The sequence below is a fragment of the Zea mays genome, chromosome 10 (genome assembly GCF_902167145.1).
Source record: "Zea mays cultivar B73 chromosome 10, Zm-B73-REFERENCE-NAM-5.0, whole genome shotgun sequence".
NCBI classification, from domain to species: domain Eukaryota; kingdom Viridiplantae; phylum Streptophyta; class Magnoliopsida; order Poales; family Poaceae; genus Zea; species Zea mays.
Window position 1 is genome coordinate 28403792 of NC_050105.1, and position 10734 is coordinate 28414525.

General features: G+C 45.7%; 1 protein-coding gene across 1 annotated transcript; it reads right to left on the bottom strand.

The window, feature by feature from the left end:
- Window positions 1-902: 902 nt before the first annotated feature.
- Window positions 903-3005, bottom strand: LOC100280658 (nucleic acid binding protein). Its single transcript, NM_001153576.2, has one exon. It carries the CDS (start codon window positions 2929-2931, stop codon window positions 1147-1149), a length of 1785 nt encoding a protein of 594 aa, NP_001147048.2. The 5' UTR covers window positions 2932-3005; the 3' UTR covers window positions 903-1146.
- Between the last annotated feature and the right edge of the window lie 7729 nt (window positions 3006-10734).

Here is a 10734-nt window from a genome sequence, read left to right on the forward strand (position 1 = left end):
TAAGGTTGCTAACTAGCCCTAAATGATAATAATTTATAGTGAAATTTAGAAACTCTCGAAGATGCTCTAATTAAGTAATGCATTGAATTGGAACGATACATTGAACCATCAGATCCAGCTTTCTCTTTTTTTTTAAAATCCAGGTCACTGTACGAGTCAGCACTGTCCAGTGTCACTTAGGCCAAACAGAAGCCAAGACATGAGGCGGCCATACCGAGCCAACGCCCTAGTTGTTTTATCCTGACAAGAACGAAGCTCCACCAGAGGCCAGGTCGCACTCACCTGGAGCACAATAAACATCACTATTGTACGCACCATGTTGAGCCACCTCGGAACACATTAAACATCACAGATTCACAGCACACATCGAATCTTATGCCGGCATGAGATTACCACTCTGCATTAGCCATGACTAGCATCCATCCAAAATGTCAAACACAAACAGAACAGCAGCAGTAACCATTGCTGCAGCTTCAACAGAAAACAGTTGCTGCCAGAACCAATCAGGCGATCATCAAAGCAGCAAATGGACAGACACAGGCCATGCAATTTAAAACAAGGTGATACCATTTAACGAATGAGTTATGCAGTGAAGTGATGATGCATCGCTTAGTTTTGGTGGTCCAGCAACAATGAAGTCAATTAAAGCAATCATGGACCATTGGATCGTGAGTAGTGAGTACAACACAACAGTAGGGCATTCAACATCAGTCACGAATCCTGAGTAGTACAACAACAGTAGGGTGTTTTACACCAATCATGAGCCATTAGAAGCAGAGGATGGGGCTTAGGAGATGATATCACCAACATACATAATTCACAATGGGCGAGGAAATCACCTTTGGAATGATGAGCAAAGGATATGGATGTGGAAAGTACAAGGAGAAACACAATGTTCACCTACCGAAACCTGAAATTCCATATAATTGGATTGGTTTCCATTTCCTTCATTTCTCTCACTTGCGGGGAATTATAAATGGTAGTGCAAATCTCAACACCTACACTAACCAACTCCAACAGAATGTATCACCAGTAATTACCAGCGAGATATGAAGGTTGGTAGATGTAGTTAGCTGTAGAAGCAACTGGTGAATCACAGCAAAAAAACAAAAAAAATGGCACCTTTGATTTATGTTTATGTTTGTTCTAGACTACCATCTCATCCAGCTGGAGCTGTTCAAGCCAGCCACCGATGACCCCGGCTGTGTCGTCCTCGCCGCCGATGTCCTCATGACTCGCGGCCTCACTCAAAGAAGCAATGGTCTCCTTTGCAGTTGTCCCGTTGATGGATGGCTTCTCCGGCGTCGGCTCCTTCACAAGGGTATTGACCCATGAGAGGTCCGGCTCATCTCCGTTGGCACCGCTCCGGAGCTCAAAGGACGAGGATCGCTTGAGGCGGCCAAGTTCCTCGTCGTCAGCACCCCAATCTGGTGTGCTCGGGGGGATTCCCCATTTGGACCAGCTAGAGGTAACCGGTGACCCAACCAGGACGGAGGCGCCAGAGGCAAGGTCACGAGAGCTCATGCTTCTCAGCGTCTGCTGCTGCATCTTCTCTCGCTGCGCAAGGGCCGCGAGCAGCCTGGAGCTCATCGGAGACGCTGGCTCAGGGATAGCCGTGGCCCGAGGAGACAGCAAGCTCTGCTGCTGCTGGAACTGGTTCAGCATGGCGGCCTTACGCGTCGGCGAGAAAGCAGAGCCGCCCTGGTCTGCGTACCGAGGCGAGTGAGATGCCGCGGCGCCCGCCATCTCCGCCGAGAACAGATCATCAAGATTGGATGGCGCGAGCGTCTTTCCCCTCGCCGACCGCACAGAGGCTGGCGATCCGACGAGCCCGTCGTAATCCGCTGAGGCGAGCAGCTCGTCCACTGCCATGCTGCGCGCGCTCAGCGAAGTACGCAACCGGCTCAGGTGAAGGTTCCCCGCGCTCCCGGGGAGGCACAGCGCGGGCACGTTGGGCTGCGGCCACGCGCCGGCCACGCCGCTTCCGCCGGCGCAAGGTGAGAGCGGCGGCGTGAACGACGCACCCGGCGAAGACAGTCCCATGCCCATCGCCGCTGCCATCTCCATCGCGCTGCGCGACCCTGCCGACGACACGTAGAGTGGCCGGAGCTCCTCAGGCGTGTGCGCGAAGAAGCAGACGCGCCTCGCGCAGCCGACGCCGTCCTTGCACAGACGCGTCCGATACTGCGCCGGGTGAAGCCAGCTCTCGAACACCCCGTGCGCGTACTCGCACATGTCGCCCCTCCGGCACCCCGCCCCTTTCTTGAACTCAGGGCACGGCACGCAGCTGTAGTGGTACATGCGCGGGTCCCGCCGCCGCGCGTTCTCGCCGGGGTGGACGAAGGGGCACTCGGTCCAGTCGTGGGAGTAAGCGCGTGAGCACGCGCGCACCTTGAAGGAGTACATGCGGAAGTCGTCGGAGGCGTAGGCACCATTCTTGATGTCGGGGAGGGAGGGATCCGGCGGCCACTCCTTGCGCCCTCCGAGGAGGGAGAGAAGGTGGTTCTTGAGCGGGAGCGAGTTGGGTGGGAGAGTGACGACGTCGGACGGTCGGCGATGGAGGTGGTCGACCAACGTGGGGTCGGCGCCAGCAGCTAGGAGACGGGATACCGCAACCGGCGCAGTGGAAGCGCCGCCGCCGGCTGCAAGATGAAGCGCGGTGGAGAGGGACGACGGTGAGGCGCGGTTGGGGTCGGCCTGGTGGGGCGGAGAGAGTAGGACATCGATGCAGGCCACGGACCCGTAGGCCGCCGCGACCATGAGCGGGGTCATAGGCTCCGCGCCGCGCGCCGGGGAGTACCACGGCGCGGGCTCGTCAGCAAGCGACGGGTGTGCCGCAAGGAGGTCCCCGAGCGCTGCAGAGTCGTCTTCGGCCGCCAGCTCCAGGAGCCGCGCAGATACGGCTACCGCCGCGTCGGAGGCTTCCCCCATGGCCGGAGGCGCACGATTGGGGAAGGTGTTCGGCGGAATGGCAGAAGAGGGAAGGCAAGCGAGGGAGGGGAAACGTACTTCGGCTTTGGGTTTTTGGGCAAAACGAGTAGGTTTTTGCTTGGGTCGGGATTTTGGGAATTTCCCGATTGCTTATCGTGTTTTATCAAGGGCAAAACAGGGTTTCCATCTCTTTGCTCCTGGTATAAAGACTGAATTTGTTTGCAGTGGTCACAAAATATAGGATTAATTATATATATGTTACTCATTTTTTGCAAAACTAAAATGCATTTGATTCGCTGACTAAAATTTAATATATGTTATAATAAATGTTTGATTGACAATTACATGTATTAAATATAAACTAATTATAAAACTAATTACGTAGATGATGACTAAACGAAGAGACAAATTTATTAAATCTAAGTAATTTATGATTAACAAATATTTACGGTAATATCACATGAACCAATTATGGACTAATTACTCTTACGTTCCGTTTGGATCCTTGGAATTGAATTTCATTCCAATAATAATAATTCAGGCAAAGATCAATTAACCTAATATAGTTTTATGCGAGATATATTTGTATACTATTTGTCGGGTACCTAGGAACTGGGTGTCCAATGTAGGCTCAAAACTCTTGATGGCCCAGCTACCAACCAAATCTCTGCCGCAACCCTGCGAGACGGAGCATACGATCAAGTCTCTGTCGAGCAACCCAGTGAGGCGGAGCGGCCAACCAGCTCTCTACCGAGTAATCCTGCGAGGTGGAGCGGCCGACTAAGTCCTCACCGAGCAACTCAGCGAGACAGAGGCGTCGATCCAGTACTATCGACCCATGTCAGCCACGACATGACGCGTCGTCACCAAACCACGTTCGGACCACAGGCACTGTATACCGAAGCGGTGCCGAAAGGTCACTATCAACATGACAGTATGCCACCGCGTACGATCTCAGTCGTATCTTGTCTGCTTGTGGGACCAGTCAACTCTAGTCATGGAGGATCTAAGGCCATGTTTGTTTCGGATTATAATCTCTCTAGATTATATAATCCAGCAGGTAAACAAACATCTAGATTATGGGTTCAAATTATATAATCTAAAGCTTAGATTATGATAATCTCATAATCTTCTCAAGAGTAGCTTATTTGATATTATTGTTGGCAAAAGACCCCTACCCATGGTTATGTAAATAGAAATTACAATATATGCCATCCTTCTGTCCTCACCTCAAATAAACAAATAAGGGTACTGTTGTCTTTATGAATAATCTGCATTTGTATAATCTAGACTATCAAACAACTACATGTAAATTATTATATATCTATATTATAATCTAGATTATATAATTTAGATTATAATTCAGATTATATAATCTATAAGCTGAAACAAACAGGCCCTAAGCACTGGAGTTTCTACAGTGACCCGCATACCCGGAAGGACGGGATGATACATCATACCTGGTGTATGCCTACGCGCGCTGGAGAGTGACACTGGGTTCATAATGACATGTGAATATGCGCCGCACACGACCGCACCACGAGATTGCCCATAGGGACCCGCCATGCGCCGCTACAAGGACATCAACATCAGACTCGCTAAAGGGACACGTATGCCGGACAAACAGAGCGGTACGCATACTGGGAGTACGATTATGCACGACCCTACGAACGACATCAGAGGCACTACGTTAATCAGGGGCAACAAATCATGCTCTTACGAGTAGGAAACACGTCTCCTCAGTAAGGTCCTACCCTTGAGCTATAAGAGGACAGACCCCTTTCCTTCTCACACACATACCAGTTGTAACACAGTCCTCAAGCAATTCTACGATCAGCACTACACTTGTCAAACCCGATTTTGGAAGCCAAACCGAATGCGAACCATGTACGTGCCAGGATTAGAAACTCACGTACACAGCGATTACATAATTGGACATCATCACACATTGCTCAAAGCAAATAGCGGAAATAGTACTTTATTACATCAAGATGTCCAAGACATCCACACAAAGTCATTAACATAACATTGTCATTAATATTATCAAAGTGCGAAAAAGCGAACATAGCAGATAAGGCCTTCACAGGCAGCTGACTAGGGTTTGCCACTAACATAACTAGAACTCGTCGTAGTCCTGGAACTCCTCAAAGTCCTCCATGTTGCCTGCATATCCTCCTGAGCACTGAATATATAGTGGGGACAACCTGGGGTGGAGTGTTTTTTAAAAGCAAGGGTGAGTACACATAAACGTACTCATCAAATGTCTCGTTTGGCTAAAGTGGACCATTTGTATGTGAGGTTAAGGTTAAGCAGTTGCTTTTAGTTGGTCATGTATTTATTACCTAGTAGTAAGGCCATGGTTTAGCAATAAACCCAGTTATTACCCAAAAGTACTCCCTCCAAGAGGAAATACCAGAGATCAGAGTTATATTTATTATCATTAACCATAATCATAAAAGTATCCAAAGTTCTTCTAATCAAAGAGGATCCCAAGGCTGCTCTTAACCGTGAGCACGGCTGATATACCAGTTTCTAACACTCTGCAGAGGTTGCACAGTTTACCCATGAGTCGTGATCCCTTTTTTCCTTGGGTCGATCAAACCCTCAAACACTACCAAGGTGAGTAGGGAAGGTTTCATTACGTAGTCTTTACAAAGATTTTCCAGAGGTCATAGCCGCCCGTTAGGTTTCTCCAGTTTGATAAACACAGTATTTCTCCCCACAGGAAGGGTGACTAACAAAACCAAATCGAATGAACCTCGGTAGAGCAAGTACTGTGCTCGGACCCCATTGATGGCCCTACGGTGAAGCCAACTACACCTCAAGTTCCTATAATTAATCATCTAAGGGTGTCCCATTCCACCCTCATGGTTGTACTATTATCCCGGGTGGTCACTTAATGAATAGGTACTTACGGAGAGGTACTCAAGAAGCAGCCTGAGTCCCCTAAAGTATCACAAGATCATCATCGGGATAACATCATCGTATCATAAATATTCACATCATGTTCGTTGATTAAGGTAAAGAAATAGCATAAAGCTAACCATGATAACCCAAAAGGTAAACAAGGATAAGGTAAATACAGACTAGTTAATCCTTAGGTTTCAATAAAGTAATGCGAGACAGTGAATTATAAAGTAAATGGGACATAATGGGTCAGAGGATACTTGCCTTCACTAGGTTGTTGCTCAGGAAGATCTTCGGTAACACACTCAGGAACCACGTGATGCTCATTGTCTAAACAAAGTGATCATGCATTCAATACATTTGGATAAAGACAAATGAACAATACACCAAACATATACAATCAAGTGAACACAAGTTTGACAGAACAATATAAACACAAAAGGTAAACTTAGGTTCTAGGGTGAACTAACACACTTAGAAGTTTGTGATTCTCTAATTGTTATCTATCTCCATATATTACATAATTTAATTCCACTTATTTTAATGAGACACAAAAATTATACAATGGATAGATTCATACCTTACATATTATTAATCTCACAAAGTTAAACATCTAATTACCATTAGGGTTTTCCTTTTTATTTATTAATAAATAAATCATTACCTAAACCAATCTATAGTCTAGGCATAACATTAATATGTGCAGACAGTAAATGATTATAATTTAAACAGACAGAGAATAATCTTATAAATATTTTGCAATTTGAACCACCCAATTTTGAGTTCATATGCAAAAGATATGAAATAAACAAGTTTTAGAATTTAAAATACAAAGTGTTGGTCACTTGTTCTCAAATGTTGTAGATCAAGAACAAGGCAACACAATTGTTAATTATTATGGACCTTCGTCTTCTGAAGCATTATCTCCACATGAATATAATGCTTATCAGACGAAGGTCAAGAAGGACATACCTTCATCATTTAATATCTGAACGGAAATGCAAAAGGATGAAGACAATAACTGCATTTAATTAATTCATACATATTTGCATTCCATAAAACATATATGAGCATTAACAGTATTAATATTACATTGGTACCTTTGGCTTGCTAGAAGGTGAAGACGCGAGAGAGTGATTACAATTCAGCGTGAACAGTACGGTGCTACTGTTCATCTATTTATAGGCACGGGACACAACCCGAGTACAAGTACATTTATGCCCTTGACATTCATCTATAACCATAACACGAATCTTTAAGGACTGAATAGTCTTTGTCCCTTTTCGGTCATCATCATACTTGGTCTTCGTCATCACATCAAGCCGAAGCTCTTCGGCTATAGCTTCGTCGTCCATTCTTATCACCTTCGGGCTACATCTTCACCCTGTCACGAGAGAAGACCATCATCCCTATCACACCCGGGTTTCGGGGCACCAAGACCCGGGCATGAACATAATCACCAGGTGTGCTGGGACCAAGTCTCACACATATGATGAATCATGGCACAGGATCGAATGTCACATCTTTACTATATAGTAGGAGTTCTGTACAAAATAAATAAATAATTACATTATAAGGAGACAACGGTCTAGCAACCCAAAGTTGACTGGGAGACGACGACCTAGACCTCTCACAAACTCGTCACAACATCCTCCATGCGCCTCATCCTGCGGTACCTATTCTTGACATGTGGGGGGTGTGAGACAGCGAAAGTGAGCTCACATACGTTCATAGCTCAACAAGTTGTGGGGAATAATGTGCATGAACTCGCCAAAGGTGGGAGCTCATGTGAAGTGTAAGGCTTACCAAAGAGGATGGTTAGAGCTGAGCATTGCTTTTAAAGTTGGTCAAAATTTTATTAGCAGTTACTAAGTATATGTAAATACCAACCCAATTAAGTAGTATAACAAAAGTAATAACAACACCTGCGATGCAATGCATATGAAAAATTGAATTTAGTTCCATAAATTAATCATGTGAGTGTCCGAGCTGCTCATGACCGTGAGCACGGCTAGTATACCAGTTTTACACTCTGCAGAGGTTGCACATCTTTACCCACAAGTCATGTTACCCATCTGCCAAGAGAAGGCCACTCCCATACACCTCTACCGAGGAGGTGAGGCAGAGTAACACTACGAGGCCTTTACAAAGTTCCACTAGCTTCAGAAAACCCGCTACAGTTTTCTAGGAAGCTCCAATGAAGGGATCCTTCGCTTGACCGCCATCGCAGCAAAATCAACCCAAGGACCTCCCTACACTGACCACTCCCCTACTGCCCTTGCCCCTTTCGGGTAAGATAGTCCTCCACTAGCTTTCCTAATTAGTCAGCCAAGGGCGTCCCATACCACCCTTGTGGTAGCACTGTTTTCCCGGGTGGTTCTCCATGTTCCAATTAACATAATGATCTTAACATGAACAAAAATAACAACTGATAACAAAACATAATCATGAATAATAGGTATCTCTATACCCAAAACCACATAAAGCAATAGCAGGTACTACCCAAGAATTCAATGGTAAACAAGGTATAAATATAGTCAAACTAGGGTAACCTATTGGGTCCCATCAAAATTAATCTATGCAGATCATTATGATTAATCAGAACATGACTGGGTAAAAAGAAGTGATCAAGGGCATAACTTGCCTGGGACTTGAGATTCCAGGTACCAACTTGCTCTTCAGATTACACGTGTCCTCACTGCTAAACGTAGCAATACAGACAAACATTGTAATACCCAATTTGCAATTTGTAAGAGATCATATAAAAGGAGAAAAGATATTTCCTTATTTATATGTGAGTGTTGTATCTATTTATCATCACACGTGAAACCCATAATTAAAAACAAATGCTTAATAAAGGTCAAGCCATTAAATTATGCATCATGTTGGGATTTTATTTTTGTGTGCATTTTGTGACGATATAAAATAATGAGACAAGAAATATATAAATTCAAAAAGGAAATCTAGAATCTAAAAGAAATTCAAGAATTTAGAAAATAAATATTATGTGGATAAAAATAAGTAAATAAAAATATATTATTCCTACACTAGAGTTTAAATTTGTATAATTGACTCAAAGGTGAAACTCATGAAAGGATTCAAATTCAAATTGGGAATTTAAAATAGAAAGAAGACAAAATAGAAAAAAATAAAATGAAAAAAAAAGAAAACCCGCAGCTGGGCCAACTTCAGCCATTTCGGCCCACTTCACCCGCGCGTGCGCGACACTGATATCGCCTTCGTGCGGGTGCGCCGACGCCTGGGCCCCACCTGTCTGACATCGTGCGGATGTGGGCCATGGGTTCCCCGACAAGTGGGGTCCACACGCTGACTTATCCTCAGAATGCCGCATACCCTCTCGGCCTCGACGCTGGCAAGTGGCCCCGGAAAAGCTGCCTCCGCGCGCTGCCTGAACGAACTCGCCGAGATCGTGCATGGGGATCTCGCCGGCGAATCGGCCCTGCAGACCTCCCGTCGCCTCCGCACTATAAGGCCACTTCTCCAGTTTTCGATGCGATTGACCTTACCCCATCTCCCAGAGAAAGAAAACCTAGCCGCCATCACCAGAGAGAGAGAGAGCTCAGAGAGGCGAGTCAGAGAGCACGCCGCCGCGCCGGGAAATTCTAGGATTGGGGTGTACCTCACCAACACTCGCATCGACGGTGACCGCTTTGGTGCAGGGAGGTCGGGCGTAACACTCCCACTCGGTGCCGGAACCGGGAGCGTCACCAATCAGCCATTGATTCGAGCCAGGGCATAGCGAATCCTCCGCTCATCGCCGTCGGGACAAATCGCTACCTCCTATGCGGTATGCTTTCCCCTGTTCCGTTCACCATATACTTAGGATCGTTCCGCACCACGTAATATCAAATGGGGGCAACAGTGGGACTGTGAATTTGTCGTCGTGGTTGCCTCGTCGCCGTTCAACCACCTAGTCTCGTGGGCAGCAGTGCACGATACCCAATTGTAGAAATTGAACATAGGATTGAATTTGTTGAGAACTACTTGGCAGATTGGACTGGGAGGGGTCACCTCTAGACCTGATCGCCGGACCTCGGCGGGCGCTCGCCATGGGCGGCGATGGCATCATCGGGAGGCTTGGCTGGTGACGAGGAAGATTCAAGTGAGCTGTTGATCGACTCACTAACGACCAGGATTGGGCGCAGGGCGGTATGTGTCTGGTTAGGCGTCATCCGTTGGATCGGGATCCGGCGGGGCTGGGGCAGACTGAATTCTCACCGTTGATCGGTATTCGGGTGGCCAGGAATAGATCAGAACGTAGGTGTCTTTGGGGCCATCAGATCTTGATCCATCGGCCGCCAGCAAGTACCAGTTCGTGAGGGCGTCAATTTAATCTGGGCCACTGATGTCTGATCGTGTGGCTGAGATCTGAACTTACCCCTTCGCCATGCACATTAGCGCAAGAAACCCTCTGTTATTTTAGTATCAACCCGTTGTCCATATTCACTATGGACTGAGTCTAGGATATCTTGCGCCGAGGTCCCTAGCCTTTTATGAATTTGAGGCCCAGTCCAGAATAGTATAAAACCAGAGAAATTAAATGATAAATGGATTTTTAATATTTAAATAAGTGCTAGAACTTGTAAAATTCATAGAAAAATCATTTTTAGTTATTCCATTCCAGTTTCTAAAATTTTGTAATATTATTATTTATCATTTAGAATCTCTGTTTTGACATGAAAACAGTAGTAAAATTTATTTCTCACTTAATCTTATTTCAAGCACATAAAACCTTTGGAAATTCATAAAATCTATAACTCCAAAATTAATGATTCCTGTTCCTAGGATTTTATTTTAATGCATAGATTATTATTATGTATTTTGTTTATATGTTTGGTGTGATGTTAATTTTCTCTATATATTGTGCTTGTTTGT